The sequence below is a fragment of the Pseudophryne corroboree genome, chromosome 1 (assembly GCF_028390025.1).
Source record: "Pseudophryne corroboree isolate aPseCor3 chromosome 1, aPseCor3.hap2, whole genome shotgun sequence".
NCBI lineage: Eukaryota > Metazoa > Chordata > Amphibia > Anura > Myobatrachidae > Pseudophryne > Pseudophryne corroboree.
Window position 1 is genome coordinate 1,088,681,910 of NC_086444.1, and position 27,921 is coordinate 1,088,709,830.

General features: G+C 49.1%; 1 protein-coding gene across 1 annotated transcript in view; it reads left to right on the plus strand.

The window, feature by feature from the left end:
* Positions 1-27,921, plus strand: part of NCAPG (non-SMC condensin I complex subunit G) — a 239,049-nt gene that overhangs the window by 69,209 nt on the left and 141,919 nt on the right. The window contains exons 3-5 of the mRNA XM_063921442.1: positions 5,578-5,806; positions 12,300-12,445; positions 12,595-12,679. Coding sequence (XP_063777512.1) covers positions 5,578-5,806; positions 12,300-12,445; positions 12,595-12,679 — 460 coding nt within the window. The remainder of the gene's footprint in view (positions 1-5,577; positions 5,807-12,299; positions 12,446-12,594; positions 12,680-27,921) is intronic.

Genomic DNA, 27,921 nt, shown 5'->3' on the forward strand with positions numbered 1-27,921 from the left:
TTCAAAATCCTTCCTTATTATGTCAGCTCATCCGGGCACAGTGTCCTAACTGAGGCTTGGAGGAGGGTCATAGTGGGAGGAGCCAGTGCACACCAGGTGACCTAAAAGCTTTCTTTAGTTGTGCCCAGTCTACTGCGGAGCCGCTATTCCCCATGGTCCTTTCGGAGTTCCCAGCATCCACTACGGACTACGAGAAATAGATTTACCGGTGAGTAAAATCTTATTATTTGTTTGTGTGTGTTATTTTATCTCCTATAACCATGGTGAAAAAAACATTATGTACGGTGTGTCAGACCAGATTCTCCCCCTCTATGACTGATTCACAAACAACATGTGATCTTTCTAGCCAGTCCTCTCAATGTAGTGAGGAGTCTTGGGGAGGGGGCGGGGGGTTTCAAGAGCCATCCTGGTTAGTTTCTATAAAATCATGATGGCGGACGTGTCCCCTCAGCTCTCTGCAAATAGTCAAGACACAGCAACTGCAGCAGGCTGTAGCAGACCTGGGGCCTGCTTCAGATCTGATCGGGCGATCAGGTCTGAACTTCGCCAGCACCGCAGTGCGCTGGCACATGCCAGAGATGCTACCGGCATCTCAGCCCAGCAATCGCCTCTGCCTGATTGACAGGCAGAGGCGGTTGCTGGGCAGGAGGGGGTGGGCTGGCGGCGTTGTGCTGCCGCTTTGGGGGCGTCATACGCAGCCGCTGCGACCCGAACAGTGAGCTGCGCAGGTAGGGAGCTACTCGTCAGGTACAAAAGCATCGCCGCTGTACGATCAGGTCTGAATTAGGGCCCTGGCTGCAAAGGCAGATGACCGACCCCTCTCCCTAGCTCAGGGCAACTTAAGTGTGGGCTGCCTCACTTACTCTTGGAATCTGATGAAGAGGGATGGGAGGAGGGGGAGTAGCTGGAACATGTTACGGAGGATCCATCTGGCGCAGGGGATTGATCCCCCTCATACTTGCTATCAGGAATGTGTTAAAAATCCCAGCGGAAGATGCAGTACAGCAGTCGTTCTTCTCCTCACAGAAAAGGGTTAGCGTCACTTTTCCTGATTCAAAGGAACTAGATGACATGTTTAAGAGAGCCTGGCAAAACCCTGATAAAAAGTTCCAGGTGACGAGACTCTTTCTAAGCACTTTCCCATTTACCCCAGAAGGCAGGGAAAATCCCCCTGCTGTGGACGTGATTGTCTTATGCCTATCTAAAAAGGTGGTATTACCAGTCTCTGGCACCTCTGCCTTTAAAGGATCTATTTACACAGCAGCTGGTGTATCACAAAGACCTGTGGTAGCGGGTTGCTGGATGTCACATGCCATTCACACCTGGGCGGGACAGATTCTTGAGGAACTTGCAGGGGATATGTCTCTAGTGAATATGGTTACGCTGGTAAAACACATTCAAGATACTGCATGCGTCCTGTGTGATTCTATCAAGGAGATAGGTGCTATTAATGCAAGGACTACTGCCATGGCAGTGTCTGCGCGCAGACCTTTGTGGCTGCGTCAGTGGGTAGCGGATGGGGATTCTAAGCGCAGTGTGGAGACACTCTCTTCCTTTTTCAGGAGAGTGGCTATTCGGGGGTGAGTTGGATACGTTGATTTCAAAAGCTACTGCGGGGAAATCCACGTTTCTCACCTCTGGAGCCCCTCCGGCCAGGCGCTCCTACCTGGTGCCGTCTTTGCAGTCCTTTTGGACTGCTAGGTTTAGGTCAAGAGCCAGAGGCGCCTCAAATGCTGCAAGAGGCACCAGAGGCAAGACAAGGAAACCAGCCACTGCAGGTTCTCAGGAACGAAGCACCAACTCTGCTTCCACAAAGGCCTCGGCATGACTGTGTCCCCCCCCATCCCAAGGGAATCTCGAGGTGGGAGCTCGTTTACATTACTTCAGCCGCAACTGGGAACGCTTCTGCCAGGATGCCTGGGTAAAGGAGCTGATTTCTCAGGGCTACAAGCTGGACTTCGACAGTGTTCCTCCCCACCGATTTTTCAAATCAGGCTTACCAGTTTTGGAGGATATGTGAGTTACACTGCAACAGGCCATCCTGAAGTTGGTCCAGGTCATTGTTCCAGTGCCACTGCAACAACAGGGAAAGGGTTACTACTCCAACCTGTTTGTAGTACCAAAACCGGATGGTTTAGTAAGGCCCATTTTGAATCAAAAATCCTTGAACCCTTACCTAAAGGTGGTCTTCCAGTTCAAGATGGAATCCTTGCGAGCAGTGATTTCGGCTCTGGAAGAACAGGAGTTAATGGTTTCGCTGAATATAAAGGATGCTTATCACCATATCCCGATTTGGCCTCCTCACAAGGCTTACCTGCGGTTTGCCCTGTTGGATGAACACTACCAGTTCCAGGCACTGTCCTTTGGCCTGCCCATGGCTCCGAGGGTCTTCACGAAGGTGATGGCGGGAAATAATGTTTCAGCTCCGAGTCCAGGGGGTCAATATCGTCCCTTACCTAGACAATCTCTGATAAAGGCGAGATCCAGGGAGCTTCTATTGCTCAATATCACCCACACTATTCAGCTTCTGTCTCATGGGTGGATTCTAAATTTGCAGAAGTCTCACCTGGAGTCTACTTAGCAGCTCCTGTTCTTGGGAATGATTCTGGATACGGTGGCTCAGAAGGTATTCCTCTCAGTGGACAAGGCGAAGACGCTCCAGGAGATGGTCCGAGCGGTTCTAAGGCTGAATCGGATCTCCATCCATCTTTGCATACAACTGTTGGGAAAGATGGTAGCCTCATAAGAGGCAATCCAGTACGGAAGGTTCCATGCCAGAACATTTCAATTGGATCTCCTGAACAAGTGGTCTGGATCACATCTTCAGATGTATCAGATCATACATCTCTCACCTCAGGCCAGGATTTCCCTCCTGTGGTGGCTGCAGTCGTCAAACCTGCTGGAAGGTCAAAGTTCTGGGATTCAGGATTGGATTCTCCTCACGACGGATGCGAGTCTGAGAGGATGGGGAGCTGTCACCCAAAGGGCTCAGTTACAGACCAGGTGGTCAGCCCTGCTTCCGATCAATATTCTGGAACTTCGGGTGATCTACAATGCTCTGCTTCAGGCCTCTCCTCTGCTCCGGGATCGGGCCATTCAAGTTCAGTCGGACAATGCTGCAGCGGTGGCATACATCAATTGACAAGGAGTAACAAACAGGAGAGCCTGCATGCGAGACGTGTCAAGGATACTTCTCTGGGCAGAAAGAAATGCAAGAGCAATGTTGGCCATCTTTATTCCAGGGGTGGACAACTGGGAAGCGGACTTCCTAAGTCATCACGACCTCCACCCGCGAGAGTGGGGCCTCCACCCACAGGTGTTTCTGCAGATCACCGACCTGTGGGGCTGCCTGCAGATTGACTTGATGGCTTCTCTGCTCAACAAGAAGCTTTGCCGGTATTGTTGAAGAACCAGGGACTCTCAGGCGATGGCAGTGGATACACTGACTACGTTGTGGCCTTACCGATTTGGTCTACCCGTTTCCTCCGATTCCGTTGCTCCCGAGGGTGCTATAGAGGATCGGGCATAAGAGTCCAGGCAATTCTGATTGCCCCAGACTGGCCTCGGAGGGCATAGTACGTGAATGTTCGGGACATGTCCATCAAAGACCCTTGGCCTCTACCAGTGAGAAGAGACCTTTTTCAACGGGGGCCAGTTTGTCTACCCGGACTTAGTTTGATGGCATGGCGGTTGAGCGGAACATCATAGCTCGCAAAGACCTTTCCAAAAAGGTTATTGCAACCGTGGTTCAGGCCAGGAAGCCTGTGACGTCAAAGTACTACCATCATACCTGGAGGAGATATGTCTCTTGGTTCGGAGCGCAAATATTCTCCTGTGGATTTTCACCTGGGACGTTTCTTACGTTTCCTGCAGATTGGAGGGGATATGGGCTTACGTCTGGGCTCCCTTAAGGTCCAGATTTCAGCCTTCTCTATTTTCTTCCAGCAGAAGTTGGCAGTGTCGCCGGAAGTTCAGATCTTCTTGAAAGGGATGCTTCACATACAGCCTGCCTTTGTGCCACCAACGACACCCTGGGATTTGAATGTGGTATTTTAATTTCTACAGTCCTCCTGTTTTGAACCGTTGACCGTAGGCGACAAGTATCTTACGTGGAAGACGGTGCTGTTACTGGCCCTGGCTTCTGCTAGGCGTGTCTCAGAATTTGGGGGCCTTATCGTGTAAAAGTCCATACTTGGTCTTTTACGAAGACAGAGCAGAGCTCAGGACTAGGCAGCAGTTTCTGCCGAAGGTTGTCTCTGCATACCACTTGAACCAACCTATTGTGGTTACGTCAAGTTCGGTCACTTCTGCTCCTCTGGAGGCATTAGATGCTGTGCGAGCCGTGAAGATCTATATCAAGAGAACGGCTCGTAGTCCATAAAGAATACTGGGCACTCGCCGCAGAGTGTTGACTTTTCAACAGATTTTCTTGTATGAAAGTTTGATTGCTCAGCATTTTTTGTTTGTTACCAGCCATTGCTGGTCGGTTTATGTTGTGGTGTGCTGGTGTGTGAATCTCACCACTTGTTGTTTATGTTCCTTCTCTCAAGTATGTCCATTCTTCTTCTGGCACAGTTTTACCTATACTGGCTGTGGGAGGGGTCATAGAGGGGAGGAGTCAGCACACCCAGTTGAAGAAATTTAAAGTGCACCGGCTCCTTTGGACCCCATCTATACCCCATCGTACTAAGTGACCCCAGTATCCCTTATGGACCATGAGAGGATTTTAATTATCTACCAATAAATCCTATTTTTTTTTTTTTATTATGCTGTGACTACTGGTTTAACAAAAAAAAATAAAAAAATCCTTTTATACTGTGTGTTTCTCTGAAAAGTTTTCAATCTTGTATTAATATTCAGATGTATTTAATTATACTGATAATTTGTTCTCATCTGTTTCCTCTATATCTGAGTACTTTTGTATGTTTTAATGTTTAGTCTATCTACATATTTTCTGCTATAATAGGAATAATAAGTAGTAAAGAAATGGTATTGTTTTATTGAAAGATGTAAAATCATATTAAAGCCCAGTGTTCGCTTTAGAAAGAATTAAAACATGGTTGATCAAGCTTACTTAAACATAGCTACGCTTCACAGTATTAATATAATGTGGCTGATTCACATCGTAACGAATACCTGTCAGCACGGATTTCCCGTACACACTGGGGCGACTTTAATGTAGGACGGAATGATCATGTTCCGTCTTTCATTAGCATACTTCAGGATGCTAACGATATCGTCAGGTTTGATTTGCAGCACATCAAACCTGACGTTGCATGTGACTGCGGGGGGGCGCATATTGAGCGTACACACAGAGCGATTTAGGCACTATGTCGGTCCGATGCTGCCGATGGAACGGCATACTGCTCAGTGTGTACCCAGCTTCAGAGTCTGGTTCAGGAAGTTGATAAGCTCGCCTGAATAGTTACATTTTCAGAGACTGCTTGTAGGTATTGAGGCTAAAGGAAAGTCTTGATGGCAAACACCCTAATAACCATACTGTATGTACAGAAAAATGTTATACCCTTTTAATGCATCTATTAACAATATTTTGTATAATTTGTATTTTTCTTTCAGTCTCACACTGCTAATAGCATGGCAGTGAGGTTCAGGGTTTGCCAGCTTATTTATAAGCTATTGGTAAACCTGCCAGAAAACGCTCAGATCGATGATGATTTGTTTGATAAGATCCATGATGCCATGCTGATACGGGTGACAGACCGAGTGCCCAATGTGCGGATCCAAGCAGTGCTGGCTCTGGCTAGGCTTCAGGACCCGAGTGATGTAAATTGTCCTGTTTCCAATGGTGAGAATAACGTTTTTTTTTTATTGCCGTTCAATATTATGTTAATTAACATATCTATAGAGAATGAATTACACAGCCTGTTTTGTAACGCATGAAAAACTAATGTCATCATAATACTACTTTGTTGTTTTTACAACCTCATAATGTGGAGGAGCACGCTGGAATAGATTCAGTTGTCTGTGCCATCCTTGCTATGGCATCATGTAAAAAGCTGCTATGGATGGATGAGGTTGCTTTAATTACGTTACTCTGATAAGTGTAAACATATGCATATTAGTGACTGTTCCAAACTCTAAAACAAATCGAATTAAATGAAAATTCAGTGACCTATAATGTCAGAGTTTAAAGAGAAAATAACTGGCATTCTGTGCTTTGTTGTTTGGGCTTTTCATCTTATACTGGCAGCCTGGCCCTCATAAGCAACATCGCACCTCGGACCTGCATGCAGTTCCGACGTGTGATGCAGCATACGATCTGCTGGAGTTTGCCTCATACACTATATCTAGTGTACACACTATACAGTATCGTTAGAAACCGGTGGGTATTAGCCGGATCCTATGTGATATTGCATAGTGTGTACGCAGCCTTAGATTCCTTCGTTCCAAGTTAGCAGGCATTGTAAAGGCTTCTGCTTTTGGTGGCAGTACCAACTTTAGCTATATGTTGTCCAGTAGCTGGAAACACACACAGCAGCAGATTACAGTGCTGTACTAATGCTTGCAAGTAGAATGCTTGAGGGGATAGGAGGATGCATAAAGATCTTTACACATGTATGTTTCTCTAACGTCCTAGTGGATGCTGGGAACTCCGAAAGGACCATGGGGAATAGCGGCTCCGCAGGAGACTGGGCACAACTAAAAGAAAGCTTTTAGACTACCTGGTGTGCACTGGCTCCTCCCACCATGACCCTCCTCCAAACCTCAGTTAGATTTTTGTGCCCGGCCAAGCTGGATGCACACTAGGGGCTCTCCTGAGCTCCTAGAAAGAAAGTATATTTTAGGTTTTTTATTTTACAGTGAGACCTGCTGGCAACAGGCTCACTGCAACGAGGGACTAAGGGGAGAAGAAGCGAACCTACCTGTTTGCAGCTAGCTTGGGCTTCTTAGGCTACTGGACACCATTAGCTCCAGAGGGATCGACCGCATGGAACTGGCCTTGGTATTCGTTCCCGGAGCCGCGCCGCCGTCCCCCTTACAGAGCCAGAAGCAAGAAGAAGTCCGGAAAATCGGCGGCATGAAGACTTCTGTCTTCACCAAGGTAGCGCACAGCACTGCAGCTGTGCGCCATTGCTCCTCATACACACTTCACACTCCGGTCACTGAGGGTGCAGGGCGCTGGGGGGGGGGCGCCCTGAGCAGCAATAAAAAAAACTTGGCTGGCAAAACAATCACAATATATAGCCCCAGAGGCTATATATGTGATAATTACCCCTGCCAGAATCCCTAAAAAAGCGGGAGAAAAGTCAGCGAAAAAGGGGCGGAGCTATCTCCCTCAGCACACTGGCGCCATTTCTCCCTCACAGCTCCGCTGGAAGGAAGCTCCCTGGCTCTCCCCTGCAGTCTACACTACAGAAAGGGTAAAAAAAGAGAGGGGGGGCACTAAATTTAGGCGCAAAAAAATATTATAGCAGCTAAAGGGGACATAATTCAGTTAGTCCCTGCATTATATAGCGCTCTGGTTTGTGCTGGCATACTCTCTCTGTCTCCCCAAAGGGCTTCTGTGGGGTCCTGTCCTCTGTTAGAGCATTCCCGGTGTGTGTGGTGTGTCGGTACGGCTGTGTCGACATGTTTGATGAGGAAAATTATGTGGAGGCGGAGCAGATGCCTATAGAAGTGATGTCACCCCCTGCGGGGCAGACACCTGAGTGGATGGTTTTATGGAAGGAATTACGTGCAAGTGTCGACTCCTTACACAAAAAATTTGACGACATGCCAAATGCGGGACAGCCGGCTTCTCAGCTCGTGCCTGCCCAGGTGTCTCAAAGGCCATCAGGGGCTCTAAAACGCCCGCTACCTCAGATGGCAGACGCAGATGTCGACACGGATACTGATACCAGTGTCGACGACGATGAGTCTAATCTAATGTCCACTAGGGCCATTCGTTGCATGATTGAGGCAATGAAAGAGGTGTTGCAAATTTCGGATATAAACCCAGGTACCACTAAAAAGGGTATTATGTTTGGGGAGAAAAAACTACCCGTAGTTTTTCCCCCATCTGAAGAATTAAATGAAGTGTGTGAAGAAGCGTGGGCTTTCCCTGATAAAAGATTGGTAATCTCTAAGAAGTTACTAATGGCGTTCCCTTTCCCGCCAGAGGATAGGGCACGTTGGGAAACACCTCCCAGGGTGGATAAAGCGCTCACACGTTTGTCTAAAAAGGTGGCACTTCCGTCTCCGTATACGGCCGCCCTGAAGGAGCCTGCGGATAGAAAGCAGGAGGCGATCCTGAAGTCTGTATATACACACTCGGGCTTTATACTTAGACCAGCTATTGCGTCAGCATGGATGTGCAGTGCTGCCGCTGCATGGTCAGATTCCCTGTCAGAAAATATTGACACCCTAGACAGGGACACTATTCTGCTAACCATAGAGCATATAAAAGACTCAGTCTTATACATGAGAGATGCACAGAGGGAGATCTGCCGGCTGGCATCTAAAATAAGTGCATTGTCCATTTCTGCTAGGAGAGGCTTATGGACTCGGCAGTGGACAGGGGATGCAGATTCCAAAAGGCACATGGAAGTTTTGCCTTATAAGGGTGAGGAGTTATTCGGGGATGGTCTCTCGGACCTAGTTTCCACAGCAACAGCTGGGAAGTCAGCATTTTTACCCCATGTTCCCTCACAGCCTAAGAAAGCGCCGTTTTATCAGGTACAGTCCTTTCGGACCCAGAAAAACAGGCGAGGAAAAGGCGGGTCTTTTCTGTCCAGAGGCAGAGGTAGGGGAAAAAGGCTGCAACAAACAGCAGGTTCCCAGGAGCAAAAGTCCTCCCCCGCTTCTTCCAAGTCCGCCGCATGACGGTGGGGCTCCACAGGCGGAGCCAGGTACGGTGGGGGGCCGCCTCAAAAATTTCAGCGATCAGTGGGCTCGCTCACAGGTGGATCCCTGGATCTTTCAAGTAGTATCTCAGGGGTACAAGCTGGAATTCGAGGCGTCTCCCCCCCGCTGTTTCCTCAAATCTGCCTTGCCAACAACTCCCTCGGGCAGGGAGGCTGTGCTAGAGGCAATTCACAAGCTGTATTCCCAGCAGGTGATAGTCAAGGTGCCCCTACTTCAACAAGGACGGGGTTACTATTCCACACTGTTTGTGGTACCGAAACCGGACGGTTCGGTGAGACCCATTTTAAATTTGAAATCCTTGAACACATACATAAAAAAATTCAAGTTCAAGATGGAATCGCTCAGGGCGGTTATTGCAAGCCTGGACGAGGGGGATTACATGGTATCCCTGGACATCAAGGATGCTTACCTGCATGTCCCCATTTATCATCCTCACCAGGAGTACCTCAGATTTGCGGTACAGAATTGCCATTACCAATTCCAGACGCTGCCGTTTGGACTGTCCACGGCACCGAGGGTGTTTACCAAGGTAATGGCGGAAATGATGATACTCCTTCGAAAAAAGGGAGTTTTAATTATCCCGTACTTGGACGATCTCCTAATAAAGGCGAGATCCAGGGAGCAGTTGTTGGTAGGAGTAGCACTATCTCAGGAGGTGCTACACCAGCACGGTTGGATTCTGAATATTCCAAAGTCACAGCTGGTTCCGACGACACGTCTACTGTTCCTAAGAATGATTCTGGACACAGTCCAGAAAAAAGTGTTTCTCCCGGAGGAGAAAGCCAAGGAGCTGTCATCTCTAGTCAGAGACCTCCTGAAACCAAAACAGGTGTCGGTGCATCACTGCACGCGAGTCCTGGGAAAGATGGTGGCTTCTTACGAAGCAATTCCTTTCGGCAGGTTCCATGCCAGAATCTTTCAGTGGGACCTGTTGGACCAATGGTCCGGATCGCATCTTCAGATGCATCGGCTAATAACCCTGTCTCCAAGAACCAGGGTGTCTCTGCTGTGGTGGCTGCAGAGTGCTCATCTTCTAGAGGGCCGCAGATTCGGCATACAGGACTGGGTCCTGGTGACCACGGATGCCAGCCTTCGAGGCTGGGGGGGCAGTCACACAGGGAAGAAACTTCCAAGGACTATGGTCGAGTCAGGAGACTTCCCTACACATAAATATTCTAGAGCTAAGGGCCATTTACAATGCCCTAAGTCAGGCAAAACCCCTGCTTCTACACCAGCCGGTACTGATCCAGTCAGACAACATCACGGCGGTCGCCCATGTAAACCGACAGGGCGGCACAAGAAGCAGGACGGCAATGGCAGAAGCCACAAGGATTCTCCGATGGGCGGAAAATCACGTACTAGCACTGTCAGCAGTGTTCATTCCGGGAGTGGACAACTGGGAAGCAGACTTCCTCAGCAGGCACGACCTCCACCCGGGAGAGTGGGGACTTCCTCCAGAAGTCTTCACACTGATTGTAAATCGTTGGGAACGGCCACAGGTGGACATGATGGCGTCCCGCCTAAACAAAAAACTAGAGAGATATTGCGCAAGGTCAAGGGACCCTCAGGCGATAGCGGTGGACGCTCTAGTGACACCGTGGGTGTACCAGTCAGTTTATGTGTTCCCTCCTCTGCCTCTCATACCAAAGGTACTGAGAATAATAAGAAAACGAGGAGTAAGGACAATACTCGTGGTTCCGGATTGGCCAAGAAGAGCGTGGTACCCGGAACTTCAAGAGATGATCTCAGAGGACCCATGGCCTCTGCCGCTCAGACAGGACCTGCTGCAGCAAGGGCCCTGTCTGTTCCAAGACTTAGCGCGGCTGCGTTTGACGGCATGGCGGTTGAACGCCGGATCCTAAAGGAAAAGGGCATTCCGGAGGATGTCATTCCTACGCTGATTAAAGCCAGGAAAGATGTAACTGTAAAACATTATCACCGCATATGGCGGAAATATGTTGCTTGGTGTGAGGCCAGAAAGGCCCCAACAGAGGAATTTCAGCTCGGTCGATTTCTGCACATCCTACAGGCAGGAGTGATTATGGGCCTAAAATTAGGCTCCATTAAGGTACAGATATCGGCTCTGTCGATTTTCTTCCAAAAAGAACTAGCTTCACTACCTGAAGTTCAGACATTTGTAAAAGGAGTGCTGCATATTCAGCCCCCTTTTGTGCCTCCAGTGGCACCTTGGGATCTCAACGTGGTGTTGAGTTTCCTAAAATCACATTGGTTTGAGCCACTAAAGACCGTGGATCTAAAATATCTCACGTGGAAAGTGGTCATGTTATTGGCCTTGGCTTCGGCCAGGCGTGTATCAGAATTGACGGCTTTGTCATTTAAAAGCCCTTATTTGATTTTCCATATGGATAGGGCAGAATTTAGGACTCGTCCCCAGTTTCTCCCTAAGGTGGTATCTGCTTTTCACTTGAACCAACCTATTGTAGTGCCTGCGGCTACTAGCGACTTGGAGGATTCCAAGTTACTGGACGTCGTCAGGGCCTTGAAAATTTGTTTCCAGGACGGCTGGAGTCAGGAAAACTGACTCGTTATTTATCCTGTATGCACCCAACAAACTGGGTGCTCCTGCTTCTAAGCAGACTATTGCTCGCTGGATTTGTAGCACAATTCAGCTGGCGCATTCTGCGGCTGGACTGCCGCATCCTAAATCAGTTAAAGCCCATTCTACAAGGAAGGTGGGCTCATCTTGGGCGGCTGCCCGAGGGGTCTCGGCTTTACAACTTTGCCGAGCTGCTACTTGGTCAGGGGCAAACACGTTTGCAAAATTCTACAAATTTGATACCCTAGCTGAGGAGGACCTTGAGTTCTCTCATTCGGTGCTGCAGAGTCATCCGCACTCTCCCGCCCGTTTGGGAGCTTTGGTATAATCCCCATGGTCCTTTCGGAGTTCCCAGCATCCACTAGGACGTTAGAGAAAATAAGATTTTACTCACCGGTAAATCTATTTCTCGTAGTCCGTAGTGGATGCTGGGCGCCCATCCCAAGTGCGGATTGTCTGCAATACTTGTACATAGTTATTGTTAACTAAAGGGTTGTTATTATGAGCCATCTGTTGAGAGGCGGCTCAGTTATGTTTCATACTGTTAACTGGATATGGTATCACGAGTTATACGGTGTGATTGGTGTGGCTGGTATGAGTCTTACCCGGGATTCAAAATCCTTCCTTATTGTGTCGGCTCTTCCGGGCACAGTATCCTAACTGAGGTTTGGAGGAGGGTCATGGTGGGAGGAGCCAGTGCACACCAGGTAGTCTAAAAGCTTTCTTTTAGTTGTGCCCAGTCTCCTGCGGAGCCGCTATTCCCCATGGTCCTTTCGGAGTTCCCAGCATCCACTACGGACTACGAGAAATAGATTTACCGGTGAGTAAAATCTTATTTTTGCTCATGTTAAAGTCAGTAACTGTCTATCCTTTGTAGCATACATGCACTTGCTGGAAAATGACTTGAATGCAGAAGTGCGGAGAGCGGTGTTATCTTGTATTGCTCCTTCTGCCAGAACCTTGCCAAAAATTGTGGGTCGCACCATGGACGTGAAGGAACTTGTGCGGAAGCTTGCATACCAGGTGACTTTGTGATGCTTGCAGCAGTGTGATGTACGGTAACACAAGGGGAAAGTGATTCAGAAATGTACAGTGCTGGAAATGTGGAATATTAAAGTGTTAAGTGTTGGTTTGCAAATGTATTCAGTGTCTGTTCTCTTCCCCTAATAAAGGTTTTGGCGGAAAAGGTTCACATAAGAGCATTAAGCATTGCTCAAAGAGTGAAACTCTTGCAACAAGGCTTAAATGACAGATCAGGTAAGATCACAGGCCACAGGTTTCTGATGGCTACAGAATGCGTGGGCTGCACACGATCAACTTTTTAATGATTTGCTTCATTGTTCTGCAACACACTTCAGTCTATAATGACCTCCACCAATAAATCGCAGTTAAACCATAATTTCTATGTCCTTGAAATGTTAGACCTGAGTTAAACTTTAAGAATGTTTGAACAAATTGTATGATTTTATTTCTCTTACGTCCTAGAGGATGCTGGGGTCCACATTAGTACCATGGGGGTATAGACGGGTCCACCAGGAGCCATTGGCACTTTAAGAGTTTGAGAGTGTGGGCTGGCTCCTCCCTCTATGCCCCTCCTTCCAGACTCAGTTTAGAAAATGTGCCCGGAGGAGCCGGTCACAGCTAGGGGAGCTCTCCTGAGCTTTCCTAAAGAAGTTTTTAGTTTAGAGTTTATTTTACAGGGAGGCTGCTGGCAACAGCCTCCCTGCAGCGAAGGGACTAAGGCGAGGAGCAGTGTCCGTCCTGCGAGGTCTGACCCACTGTCTCCGCTGACTGGACACTGAGCACCAGAGGGGTCGGATCGCTCCCCGCCACAGGGGATCGCTCGCCCCAGCAGCATGCCGCCACCCCCTTACAGAGCTGAAGAAGTGGCGAGTGAGACACCGACCCCCCCCTAGCAAGCGGGGGCCCAGTGTGAAGATGGCGGCAGCGGGAGGGAGCGCAGTATTAACTGCGCTCATGGAAAGGCTCAGCGGTACATGGTGCGGCGCTGTGAGGGGCGCCCCCTACACTGGTCCAGAAGCCTGTCGGGGTCCTCGGCTCTCAGCCAGCACTAATTCCTCAGGCCAGTATAATTCATTAAGAGCAGGAAGACAGCGCCATTAAGGGGGTGGAGCTTCTCCTCAGAGCGGACCCAGCAACGTCTCAGCGCCATTTTCCTGCCTGCACAGTGCTGAGAAGGAGAATCTGGTCCCTCCACAGCAACTCCAGCTAGCTGTAAACTGTACCAGGGGGTTGTAGAAGGAGGGGGGGGGGGGGGGGGGGGAAGCTGTAATACGACTGTGTCCTTTTAAGGTGCAAAGTCAGCGCTGATAAGGGGTCTCCCTTTGGTAAAAGCGCTGTGTGTGGGTTGTCTCCAATCTCTGTGTGTCTCTTGCCATTCTTGGGGGGGTGAAGCTCTGTCTGCCCTCACCTCTCTCTGTGTGTGTAGAGTGTTTGGTGGTCTCCTTTAGCTACTGTATCATATGCTGCAGAGGATTTGTCCTCCCAGGATGATCCCATTCCATGTAATCAGGATAGCACTGGTTTAGCACAGATACCAGCAAGGGAACCTGAGTGGTTTTCCTCTATCAAATCGTGGATTTCTCAGATTTCTGACAGGGTTGCAAGTAATGAATCTGCAACCCAGGTATTACAGAGCTCTATGGCAGTATGGCTGGTTTCTGGTACCTCAGGACGCTCCGCTATATACCCCCATAAGCGTGCGCTTGTGCATGTGTCACAAGACGACACGGATACCGATACCACAGACGGGGATGGGGATGTGTCGCGGGGGTATGCATCCCTTGCAAAAGGGGTGCAATTGATGATAGAGGCTATCAGGAATGTGTTGAATATTAATGATACCACACCTGACAAGGTTGAGGAGGCCTTTTTCACTGAAAATAAAAAAGCCTTGCTAACCTTCCCTGCGTCAAAGGAATTAAATTCTATATTTGAGAAAGCATGGGAAAGCCTTGAGAAAAAAGAAAAAAATGGGAAAACCCACCGATTATTGACGCATCTGTGTCCAGACTCTCAAAGAAGGTGGTTTTACCTGTTCCAGGATCGGCTGATCGGAAAATTGACAAAAAAACTCTCAATTCAATGTAAACTGCTTCAGGGGCCATATTACGTCCCACTATTGCTAGTGCATGGATTGCAAAGGCTATAGTAAAGTGGTCGGCTACCTTACTTGAGGATTTGGATACGATGGATAAGGATGATGTTGCATTATTTTTACGCAACATACATGCTTCAGCAGGTTTTATGGTAGAATCCATGAAAGACCTGGGTTCCATGGCTGCGGGCATATCTTCCATGTCTGTTTCAGCTCGTCGGGGACTGTGGCTGCGCCAGTGGTCGGCCGACGTGGAGTCCCTACTCTATACAGGTCAGGCTCTCTTTGGGGAAACTCTAGACGCGTGGATATCCATAGCTACAGCGGGTAAGTCTCCGTTTCTTCCCTCAGCAGCACCTGCTCCGAAGAAATCCTTCTCTTCATCTGCAACACAGTCCTTTCGGCCTAACAAGCCTAGAAAGGCCAGACCGTCCAATACCTTCTTTAGGAGAGGTCGAGTTAAGTCCAAGAAACCTGCCGCTGCAGGTTTCCAGGAACAAAAGCCTGCTTCAGGTACACCAAAGTCCTCCGCATGACGGTGGACCGCACGGCCTGGAGGTGGGGTCAGTGGGAGCGAGATTCGGACAATTCAGTCACGTCTGGGTTTCGTCCGGCTTGGATCCCTGGGTGATAGATATTGTATCCCAGGGATACAGGCTGGAATTTCAAAGTCTCCCTCCTCATCGTTTTTTAAAATCAGGCTTGCCAGCTCTGTTGGCAGACAGCACTGTATTACAAGAGGCTGTCCAAAAGCTGGTGGAGGCACAGGTCATTGTGCCAGTTCCTCCTCCAGCGCAGGCCACAGGTTACTATTCAAACCTTTTAGTGGTACCGAAACCGGATGGTTCGGTCAGGCCCATTCTGAAACTAAAATCATTAAACCCCTTTCTAAAGGAGTTCAAGTTTAAGATGGAGTCTCTCAGGGCGGTGATATCAGGTCTGGAAGAAGGGGGATTCCAGGTATCCCTGGATATCAAGGATGCGTACCTCCACATTCCGATATGGCTGCCGCATCAGGCTTATCTCCATTTCTCTAACGTCCTAGTGGATGCTGGGGACTCCGAAAGGACCATGGGGAATAGCGGCTCCGCAGGAGACTGGGCACAAAGTAAAAGCTTTAGGACTAGCTGGTGTGCACTGGCTCCTCCCCCTATGACCCTCCTCCAAGCCTCAGTTAAGATTTTGTGCCCGAACGAGAAGGGTGCAATCTAGGTGGCTCTCCTGAGCTGCTTAGAGTAAAAGTTTAAATAGGTTTTTTTATTTTCAGTGGGACCTGCTGGCAACAGGCTCACTGCATCGAGGGACTAAGGGGAGAAGAAGCGAACTCACCTGCGTGCAGAGTGGATTGGGCTTCTTAGGCTACTGGACATTAGCTCCAGAGGGACGATCACAGGCCCAGCCATGGATGGGTCCCAGAGCCGCGCCGCCGGCCCCCTTACAGAGCCAGAAGAGTGAAGAGGTCCGGAAAATCGGCGGCAGAAGACGTCCTGTCTTCAATAAGGTAGCGCACAGCATCACAGCTGTGCGCCATTGCTCTCAGCACACTTCACACTCCGGTCACTGAGGGTGCAGGGCGCTGGGGGGGGGGGCGCCCTGGGACGCAATGAAAATACCTTAAATGGCTAAAAATACATCACATATAGCTCCTGGGCTATATGGATGTATTTAACCCCTGCCAGTTTTCCACAAAAAAGCGGGAGAAAGGCCGCCGAAAAAGGGGCGGAGCCTATCTCCTCAGCACACAAGCGCCATTTTTTCCTCACAGCTCCGTTGGAGGAAGGCTCCCTGACTCTCCTCTGCAGTCCTGCACTACAGAAACAGGGTAAAACAAGAGAGGGGGGGCACTAAATTGGCATATTAATATATACAGCAGCTATATTAGGGAAAAACACTTATATAAGGTTATCCCTGTATATATATATAGCGCTCTGGTGTGTGCTGGCAAACTCTCCCTCTGTCTCCCCAAAGGGCTAGTGGGGTCCTGTCCTCTATCAGAGCATTCCCTGTGTGTGTGCTGTGTGTCGGTACGCTGTGTCGACATGTATGAGGAGGAAAATGGTGTGGAGGCGGAGCAATTGCCTGTGTTAGTGATGTCACCCCCTAGGGAGTCGACACCTGACTGGATGGTCTTATGGAAAGAATTACGTGATAGTGTCGGCACTTTACAAAAGACTGTTGACGACATGAGACAGCCGGCAAATCAGTTAATACCTGTACAGGCGTCTCAAACACCGTCAGGGGCTATAAAACGCCCGTTACCTCAGGTCGATACAGACACTGACACGGACACTGACTCCAGTGTCGACGGTGAGGAAACAAACGGATTTTTCAGTAGGGCCACACGTTACATGATCACGCCAATGAAGGAGGTTTTGAACATTTCTGATACTACAAGTACCACAAAAAAGGGTATTATGTGGGGTGTGAAAAAACTACCCGTAGTTTTTCCTGAATCAGATGAATTAAAATTATTGGCATTATACCCTTTCCCGCCAGAGGTTAGGGCGCGTTGGGAAACACCCCCTAGCGTAGATAAGGCGCTCACACGCTTATCAAAACAAGTGGCGTTACCGTCTCCCGATACGGCCGCCCTCAAGGAACCAGCTGATAGGAAGCTGGAAAATATCCTTAAAAGTATATACACACATACTGGTATTATACTGCGACCAGCAATCGCCTCAGCCTGGATGTGCAGTGCTGGGGTGGCTTGGTCGGATTCCCTGACTGAAAATATTGATACCCTGGACAGGGACAATATATTATTGACTATAGAGCATTTAAAGGATGCATTTCTATATATGCGAGATGCACAGAGGGATATTTGCACTCTGGCATCAAGAGTAAGTGCGATGTCCATTTCTGCCAGAAGAGGATTATGGACGCGACAGTGGTCAGGGGATGCGGATTCCAAACGGCATATGGAAGTATTGCCGTATAAAGGGGAGGAGTTATTTGGGGTCGGTCTATCGGACCTGGTGGCCACGGCAACGGCTGGAAAATCCACCTTTTTACATCAAGTCACCTCGCAGCAGAAAAAGATACCGTCTTTTCAGGCTCAGTCCTTTCGTCCCCATAAGGGCAAGCGGGCAAAAGGCCACTCATATCTGCCCCGGGGCAGAGGAAGGGGAAAAAGACTGCAGCAGACAGCCTCTTCCCACGAACAGAAGCCCTCCCCCGCTTCTGCCAAGTCCTCAGCATGACGCTGGGGCCTTACAAGCGGACTCAGGCACGGTGGGGGCCCGTCTCAAGAATTTCAGCGCGCAGTGGGCTCACTCGCAAGTGGACCCCTGGATCCTGCAGGTAGTATCTCAGGGGTACAAATTGGAATTCGAGACGTCTCCCCCTCGCCGGTTCCTGAAGTCTGCTTTACCAACGTCTCCCCCCGACAGGGAGGCGGTATTGGAAGCCATTCACAAGCTGTATTCCCAGCAGGTGATAATCAAGGTACCCCTCCTACAACAGGGAAAGGGGTATTATTCCACGCTGTTTGTGGTACCGAAGCCGGACGGCTCGTGAGACCCATTTTAAAACTGAAATCCTTGAACACTTACATAAAAAGGTTCAAGTTCAAGATGGAGTCACTCAGAGCAGTGATAGCGAACCTGGAAGAAGGGGACTATATGGTGTCTCTGGACATCAAGGATGCTTACCTCCATGTCCCAATTTGCCCTTCTCACCAAGGGTACCTCAGGTTTGTGGTACAGAACTGTCACTATCAGTTTCAGACGCTGCCGTTTGGATTGTCCACGGCACCCCGGGTCTTTACCAAGGTAATGGCCGAAATGATGATGATTCTTCGAAGAAAAGGCGTCTTAATTATCCCTTACTTGGACGATCTCCTGATAAGGGCAAGGTCCAGAGAACAGTTAGAGGTCGGAGTAGCACTATCTCAAGTAGTACTACGACAGCACGGATGGATTCTAAATATTCCAAAATCGCAGCTGATTCCGACGACACGTCTGCTGTTCCTAGGGATGATTCTGGACACCGTACAGAAAAAGGTGTTTCTCCCGGAGGAGAAAGCCAAGGAGTTATCCGACCTAGTCAGGAACCTCCTAAGACCAGGCCAAGTGTCAGTACATCAATGCACAAGGGTCCTGGGAAAGATGGTGGCTTCTTACGAAGCGATTCCATTCGGCAGATTCCACGCAAGAACTTTTCAGTGGGATCTGCTGGACAAATGGTCCGGATCGCATCTTCAAATGCATCAGCGGATAACCCTGTCTCCAAGGACAAGGGTGTCTCTCCTGTGGTGGTTACAGAGTGCTCATCTCCTAGAGGGCCGCAGATTCGGCATTCAGGATTGGGTCCTGGTGACCACGGATGCCAGCCTGAGAGGCTGGGGAGCAGTCACACAGGGAAGAAATTTCCAGGGCTTGTGGTCAAGCATGGAAACGTCACTTCACATAAATATCCTGGAACTAAGGGCCATTTACAATGCCCTAAGTCAGGCAAGACCTCTGCTTCAGGGTCAGCCGGTGTTGATCCAGTCGGACAACATCACGGCAGTCGCCCACGTAAACACAGGACGGCACAAGAAGCAGGAGGGCAATGATGGAAGTGGCAAGGATTCTTCGCTGGGCGGAAAATCATGTGATAGCACTGTCAGCAGTGTTCATTCCGGGAGTGGACAACTGGGAAGCAGACTTCCTCAGCAGACACGATCTTCACCCGGGGGAGTGGGGACTTCACCCAGAAGTCTTCCACATGATTGTGAACCGTTGGGAAAAACCAAAGGTGGACATGATGGCGTCCCGCCTCAACAAAAAAAACTGGACAGATATTGCGCCAGGTCAAGGGACCCTCAGGCAATAGCTGTGGACGCTCTGGTAACACCGTGGGTGTACCAGTCAGTGTATGTGTTCCCTCCTCTTCCTCTCATACCAAAAGTACTGAGAATCATAAGAAGGAGAGGAGTAAAGACTATACTCGTGGCTCCGGATTGGCCAAGAAGGACTTGGTACCCGGAAATTCAAGAGATGCTCACGGAAGACCCGTGGCCTCTACCTCTAAGAAAGGACCTGCTCCAGCAGGGACCATGTCTGTTCCAAGACTTACCGCGGCTGCGTTTGACGGCATGGCGGTTGAACGCCGGATCCTGAAGGAAAAAGGCATTCCGGATGAAGTCATCCCTACCCTGATCAAAGCCAGGAAGGATGTAACCATACAACATTATCACCGTATTTGGCGTAAATATGTTGCGTAGTGCGAGGCCAGGAAGGCCCCTACAGAGGAATTTCAACTGGGTCGTTTCCTGCATTTCCTGCAAACAGGACTGTCTATGGGCCTCAAATTAGGGTCCATTAAGGTTCAAATTTCGGCCCTGTCAATATTCTTCCAAAAAGAACTGGCTTCTGTTCCTGAAGTTCAGACGTTTGTCAAGGGAGTACTGCATATACAGCCTCCTTTTGTGCCTCCAGTGGCACCTTGGGATCTCAATGTAGTTTTGGGATTCCTAAAATCACATTGGTTTGAACCACTCACCACTGTGGACTTAAAATATCTCACATGGAAAGTGGTAATGCTGTTAGCCCTGGCTTCAGCCAGGCGTGTCTCAGAATTGGCGGCTTTATCCTATAAAAGCCCTTACCTAATTTTTCATACGGACAGGGCAGAATTGAGGACTCGTCCTCAATTTCTTCCTAAGGTGGTTTCAGCATTTCACTTAAACCAGCCTATTGTGGTGCCTGCGGCTACTAGGGACTTGGAGGATTCCAAGTTGCTGGACGTAGTCAGGGCCCTGAAAATATATGTTTCCAGGACGGCTGGAGTCAGAAAATCTGATTCGCTGTTTATCCTGTATGCACCCAACAAGCTGGGTGCTCCTGCTTCTAAGCAGACGATTGCTCGTTGGATTTGTAGTACAATTCAGCTTGCACATTCTGTGGCAGGCCTGCCACAGCCAAAATCTGTAAAAGCCCATTCCACACGGAAAGTGGGCTCATCTTGGGCGGCTGCCCGAGGGGTCTCGGCTTTACAACTTTGCCGAGCAGCTACTTGGTCAGGGGCAAACACGTTTGCTAAATTCTACAAATTTGATACCCTGGCTGAGGAGGACCTGGAGTTCTCTCATTCGGTGCTGCAGAGTCATCCGCACTCTCCCGCCCGTTTGGGAGCTTTGGTATAATCCCCATGGTCCTTTCGGAGTCCCCAGCATCCACTAGGACGTTAGAGAAAATAAGAATTTACTTACCGATAATTCTATTTCTCATAGTCCGTAGTGGATGCTGGGCGCCCATCCCAAGTGCGGATTGTCTGCATTACTTGTACATAGTTATTGTTACAAAAATCGGGTTATTGTTGTTGTGAGCCATCTTTTCAGAGGCTCCTTCTGTTATCATGCTGTTAACTGGGTTCAGATCACAAGTTGTACGGTGTGATTGGTGTGGCTGGTATGAGTCTTACCCGGGATTCAAAATCCTTCCTTATTGTGTACGCTCGTCCGGGCACAGTATCCTAACTGAGGCTTGGAGGAGGGTCATAGGGGGAGGAGCCAGTGCACACCAGCTAGTCCTAAAGCTTTTACTTTGTGCCCAGTCTCCTGCGGAGCCGCTATTCCCCATGGTACTTTCGGAGTCCCCAGCATCCACTACGGACTATGAGAAATAGAATTATCGGTAAGTAAATTCTTATTTTGCATTGCTGGACTGTTATTTTCAGTTCCAGGCCCTGCCATTCAGCCTCTCCACAGCACCGAGGGTTTTTACCAAGGTGATGGCAGAGATGATGATTCTCCTCCGCAAACAAGATGTGAACATCATTCCATATCTGGACGATCTGCTGATAAAGGCATCGTCCAAGGAGAAGCTGCTGCATTCCATTGTTCTCACAACATGCCTCCTCAAGAGTCATGGTTGGAGTCTGAATCTTCCAAAGTCACATTTGGAACCAACCCAGAGGTTGTCCTTTCTGGGAATGATCCTGGACACGGAAGTGCAGAAGGTGTTTCTTCCGCAGGAAAGGTGTTGGTAATACAGACTATGAGAGCAAAAATAGATAAAATGTACAATTGCGCTTACACTGTTAAATGAATACAAGGAGTCTTGAGTGAGATCTTTCACACAGTCGGATAGAGGAAAGAATGAACCATAAAGAGAATTCAATCCCTTAAATGTTGAACTACAAAAGAAAAGAAGCAATAGTGCAAAAACACCAAATAACACGTAAAGTTCTTTAATGGTCAGAATTTTGCACTCACAAACGTAGGTTTTTTTGAAGGCATATCATAAAACACCGGTCCACGATTAAAAACAATTGTTGAATCCCATGCTTTCATGAAACAAAGTGTGAAGGGAAACATACAAAGGTAGAAAGCTTGTAGTAAAAACACTGGTAAATGGAGTCACATATACTCATCAAGTGATCAGTCTCTCATAGGTCCCATAGAGTTCTGGATGCTCAAAGTTCCCATGAAAGGCTCCAATTCCAGTAGATTGAAGAATAGCCACAGCTGCTTAATGCATTTCGAACCTTTCTAGGTTCTTCCTCAGAAGCGTTTAGTGGCTAGCAACTCGGAGGGCATATATATACTCCTTTCAATTAACCTAATAACGTGCTCAGGTGCATATTAATGCACTGCCGTTCCCTGCTTCCGCCGGCGCTAGTACCACGGACAGGAAGTGACTCCGTGTGTTCCACAGTGCGTTGCGTCACTTCCCGTCCCCGCAGCCCGAGCCAGTGGCACAGGCAAAGACGTATAACACTTTGCTAAGATTCCATTGTAATCGACTTGTCTCAGCGCAGTACGCATCACCGGAAGTGTGCGTTCCAAGTCCCGGTATGCGTTCCACCATAATGTCTGCGCTGGAGGGCCGCAGGTTCGGGATTCAGGATTGGGTCCTTCTAACCACGGATGCGAGCCTTCGGGGCTGGGGAGCAGTCACTCAAGGAGTAACTTTCCAAGGACGGTGGTCAAGCCTAGTAGCCGGCCTGCCCATCAACATCCTGGAACCAAGAGCCGTCTACAACGGTCTTTTTCAGGCGGCCCCTCCTTTTAAGAAATCGGGCCATTCAAGTGCAGTCGGACAACGTAACAACAGTGGCTTACATAAACCGACAGAGCGGAACGAAGAGCAGAGCGGCAATGTCAGAGGTGACAAAAATATTCCTCTGGACAGAAACACGCGTTGGCGCTGTCAGCCATTTTCATTCCGGGAGTAGACAACTGAGAAGCAGACTTCCTCAGCAGACACGATCTCCATCCAGGGGAGTGGGGTCTCCATCCGGAGGTATTCAAGGAAATAACAGACCTTTGGGGATTACCCCAAATAGACATGATGGCCTCTCGTCTCAACAAGAAGCTTCGGCGTTATTGCTCCAGGTCGAGAGACCCACAAGCAGTGGCAGTGGACGCCTGTGGTGTCTCCGTGGGTGTTCCAGTCAGTGTACGTGTTTCTACCACTCCCACTCATCCCAAGAATCCTAAAGCTCATAAGGAGAACAAGGGTTCAAGCGATCCTCATTGCTCCAGACTGGCAAAGAAGGGCTTGGTACGCGGACATTTTGAATCTACTGCAAGAAGAACCGAGGCCTCTTCCATTTCGGGAGGACCTGCAGCAGCAGGGGCCGTTCGCCTATCAAGACTTACCGTGGCTACATTTGACGGCATGGAAGTTGAGCGCCTGATTCTTGCTCGGAAGGGCATTCTGAAGACTGTCATTCCTACCTTGATACAGGCTAGGAAAGGGGTAACGTCTAAACATTACCATCGTATTTGGAAGAAATATGTTTCTTCTTGTGAATCCAAGAAGTTTCCTACGGTGGAGTTTCAACTAGGACTTTTTCTCCTCTTCCTGCAGGCAGGTGTGGATATGGGCCTGAGGTTGGGATCTGTGAAGGTCCAGATTTCGGCCTTCTCCATCTTCTTCCAGAAACAATTGGCTGCCCTCCGAGGTTCAGACTTTTTTGAAGGGAGTTCTGCACATCCAACCTCCCTTTGTTACCGCCTTGGGATCTTAACGTGGTGTTGCAGTTCCTCCAGTCGGATTGGTTTGAGCCTTTACAGGAGGTTGAGGTCAAATTGCTTACTTGGAAGGCGGTCACGTGGTTGGCCTTAGCTTCTGCTAGACATGTGTCCGAATTGGGGGCTTTATCCTGTAAAAGCCCTTACTTGATCTTCCACGAAGATAGAGCTGAGCTCCGGACACGTCAGCAGTTTCTTCCGAAGGTTGTGTCGGGATTTCATATCAACCAACCTATTGTGGTGCCAGTGGCTACTGACTCCTCAATTAGATCAATGTCCTTGGATGTTGTAAGGGCTCTGAAGATATATGTGAAGAGATCTTCTCGTCACAGAAAGTCGAACTCTCTGTTTGTCCTATATGATCCCAAGAAAATTTGGTATCCTGCTTCTAAGCAGACTATTTCTCACTGGATTCGGTTCACTATCCAGCATGCTTATTCTACGGCAGGACTGCTGTGTCCAAGATCTGTTAAGGCCCACTCTACTCGTAAGGTGGGTTCTTCCTGGGCGGCTGCCCGGGGTGTCTCGGCAGTGCAACTTTGCCGTGCTGCAACTTGGTCTGGGTCGAACACGTTTGCAAAGTTTTACAAGTTCGATACTTTGACTGAACTTCAGATCATCAGAGGCCAATCAGTTCTGCAGGAGCCTCCGCGCTCTCCCTCCCCTTCTGGGAGCTTTGGTCCATCCCCATGGTACTAACGTGGACCCCAGCATCCTCCAGGACGTAAGAGAAAATAGGTTTTTGGTTACCTACAGGTAAATCCTTTTCTCGTAGTACGTAGAGGATGCTGGGCACCCGCCCAGCGCTTTGTTTTCCTGCAACCGTTGCAGTACAACTTTGTTTAGTTATGTACTGCATTGTTACTTGGTAAGTAATGTTTCAGCAGTTGCTGAGTTTTTTAAGCTAGTTAGTTTGATGTGCCTTGTGTGTGTGAGCGAGCTGATTTGAATCTCGCCACTATCTGTGTTAAATTCTTCTCTCGAAGATGTCCGTCTCCTCAGGCACAGTTTGCAGACTGAGTCTGGTAGGAGGGGCATAGAGGGAGGAGCCAGCCCACACTCTCAAACTCTTAAAGTGCCAATGGCTCCTGGTGGACCAGTCTATACCCCCATGGTACTAATGTGGCCCCCAGCATCCTCTACGGACTACGAGAAAAGGATTTACCTGGTAGGTAACCAAAATCCTATTATTTTTTTTCACTACGCGTTACCCATTGCGATATATTCAGAGTACTGCAATTCTTATACCGGATATCTTTGTTCCGTATTACTTTCTGCTTGAATAATAGGAACTTTTTTATTTAGTATTTAAGCACCTAAGAAGTCACAAACCTTATTTTTATTGTATGAATTAAACTGTAAATTCAGATTTCTCTAGCATCCATAAGGGATATTGGGGGAATCTAGTACGATGCGGTATACACAGGGTCCAAAGGAGCAGGTGCACTTTAAATTTCTTCAACTGGGTGTGGTGGCTCGTCCACACTCTACCCCCTCCTACAGGCACTTTAGGAAAAAGTGCCCTCAGGAGAGGATGCACACTCTGCAAGCTCCCGAGAGTTTTCTTCAGTTTCTTTTTCTTTTTAAATCTTTGTTATTTCGGTATGCTGTTTGGGCAATAGCATACCTGCACTGTGGGAGTTAGGGAGGGGACGGTCACTGGCTTTGCGAGGTGTCAGAGCCGCTTACCCTCTGAAGGATCACTGAGAAGTTGTTGTACAGTGGGGCAGTGGGCCTTTGCGGTCACAATCGCAGCACGCCGCACACCCCTAACATTGCCTAAAGGTGACGACACTGGTGAGTACAAACCAGGGGCCCCGCTAGAGAAGTCCCCGGTTCTTGGGACGGCAAAAAGGCAGGGGCGGTATACGGGACTCTCCTGTGTGGGACCCGCTATAGCCCCCTGTGTACACTGGCACGTGGTTGTGAAAACAGGTATTTATTTCTCTGACGTCCTAGTGGATGCTGGGAACTCCGTAAGGACCATGGGGAATAGCGGCTCCGCAGGAGACTGGGCACAAAAGTAAAAGCTTTAGGACTACCTGGTGTGCACTGGCTCCTCCCCCTATGACCCTCCTCCAAGCCTCCAGTTAGATTTTTGTGCCCGAACGAGAAGGGTGCATACTAGGTGGCTCTCCTGAGCTGCTTAGAGTAAAAGTTTAAGTTAGGTTTTATAATTTCAGTGAGTCCTGCTGGCAACAGGCTCACTGCACCGAGGGACTAAGGGGAGAAGAAGCGAACTCACCTGCGTGCAGGGTGGATTGGGCTTCTTAGGCTACTGGACATTAGCTCCAGAGGGACGATCACAGGCCCAGCCATGGATGGGTCCCAGAGCCGCGCCGCCGGCCCCCTTACAGAGCCAGAAGACTGAAGAGGTCCGGGAAATCGGCGGCAGAAGACGTCCTGTCTTCAATAAGGTAGCGCACAGCACCGCAGCTGTGCGCCATTGCTCTCAGCACACTTCACACTCCGGTCACTCAGGGTGCAGAGCGCTGGGGGGGGGGCGCCCTGAGACGCAATAAAAACACCTTAGATGGCAAAAAATACATCACATATAGCTCCTGGGCTATATGGATGCATTTAACCCCTGCCAGTTTTTCCTTAAAAAAGCGGGAGAAAGGCCGCCGAGAAGGGGGCAGAGCCTATCTCCTCAGCACACAAGCGCCATTTTCCCTCACAGCTCCGTTGGAGGGAAGCTCCCTGGCTCTCCCCTGCAGTCCTGCACTACAGAAACAGGGTAAAACAAGAGAGGGGGGGCACTAATTTGGCAGATTAATCAATACAGCAGCTATATAAGGGAAAAACACTTATATAAGGTTATCCCTATATATATATATATAGCGCTCTGGTGTGTGCTGGCAAACTCTCCCTCTGTCTCCCCAAAGGGCTAGTGGGGTCCTGTCCTCTATCAGAGCATTCCCTGTGTGTGTGCTGTGTGTCGGTACGTTGTGTCGACATGTATGAGGAGGAAAATGGTATGGAGGCGGAGCAATTGCCTGTAATAGTGATGTCACCCCCTAGGGAGTCGACACCTGACTGGATGGTCTTATGGAAGGAATTACGTGATAGCGTCAGCACTTTACAAAAGACTGTTGACGACATGAGACAGCCGGCAAATCAGTTAGTATTTGTCCAGGCGTCTCAAACACCGTCAGGGGCTCTAAAGCGCCCGTTACCTCAGATGGTCGACACAGACCCAGACACGGACACTGACTCCAGTGTCGACGGTGAGGAAACAAACGTATTTTCCAGTAGGGCCACACGTTACATGATCACGGCAATGAAGGAGGTTTTGAACATTTCTGATACTACAAGTACCACAAAAAAGGGTATTATGTGGGGTGTGAAAAAACTACCCGTAGTTTTTCCTGAATCAGATGAATTAAATGATGTGTGTGATGAAGCGTGGGTTTCCCCCGATAAAAAACTGCTAATTTCTAAAAGATTATTGGCATTATACCCTTTCCCGCCAGAGGTTAGGGCGCGTTGGGAAACACCCCCTAGGGTAGATAAGGCGCTCACACGCTTATCAAAACAAGTGGCGTTACCTTCTCCTGATACGGCCGCCCTCAAGGAGCCAGCTGATAGGAAGCTGGAAAATATCCTAAAAAGTATATACACACATACTGGTGTTATACTGCGACCAGCAATCGCCTCAGCCTGGATGTGCAGTGCTGGGCTGGCTTGGTCGGATTCCCTGACTGAAAATATTGATACCCTGGACAGGGACAGTATATTATTGACTATAGAGCATTTAAAGGATGCATTTCTATATATGCTAGATGCACAGAGGGATATTTGCACTCTGGCATCAAGAGTAAGTGCGCTGTCCGTTTCTGCCAGAAGAGGGTTATGGACGCGACAGTGGTCAGGTGATGCGGATTCCAAACGGCATATGGAAGTATTGCCGTATAAAGGGGAGGAGTTATTTTGGTTCGGTCTATCGGACCTGGTGGCCACGGCAACGGCTGGGAAATCCACCTTTTTACCCCAGGTCACCTCTCAGCAGAAAAAGACACCGTCTTTTCAGGCTCAGTCCTTTCGTCCCCATAAGGGCAAGCGGGCAAAAGGCCACTCATATCTGCCCCGGGGCAGAGGAAGGGGAAAAAGACTGCAGCAGGCAGCCTCTTCCCAGGAACAGAAGCCCTCCCCCGCTTCTGCCAAGTCCTCAGCATGACGCTGGGGCCTTACAAGCGGACTCAGGTACGGTGGGGGGTCGTCTCAAGAATTTCAGCGCGCAGTGGGCTCACTCGCAAGTGGACCCCTGGATCCTGCAGGTAGTATCTCAGGGGTACAAATTGGAATTCGAGACGTCTCCCCCTCGCCGGTTCCTGAAGTCTGCTTTACCAGAGTCTCCCTCCGACAGGGAGGCGGTATTGGAAGCCATTCACAAGCTGTATTCCCAGCAGGTGATAATCA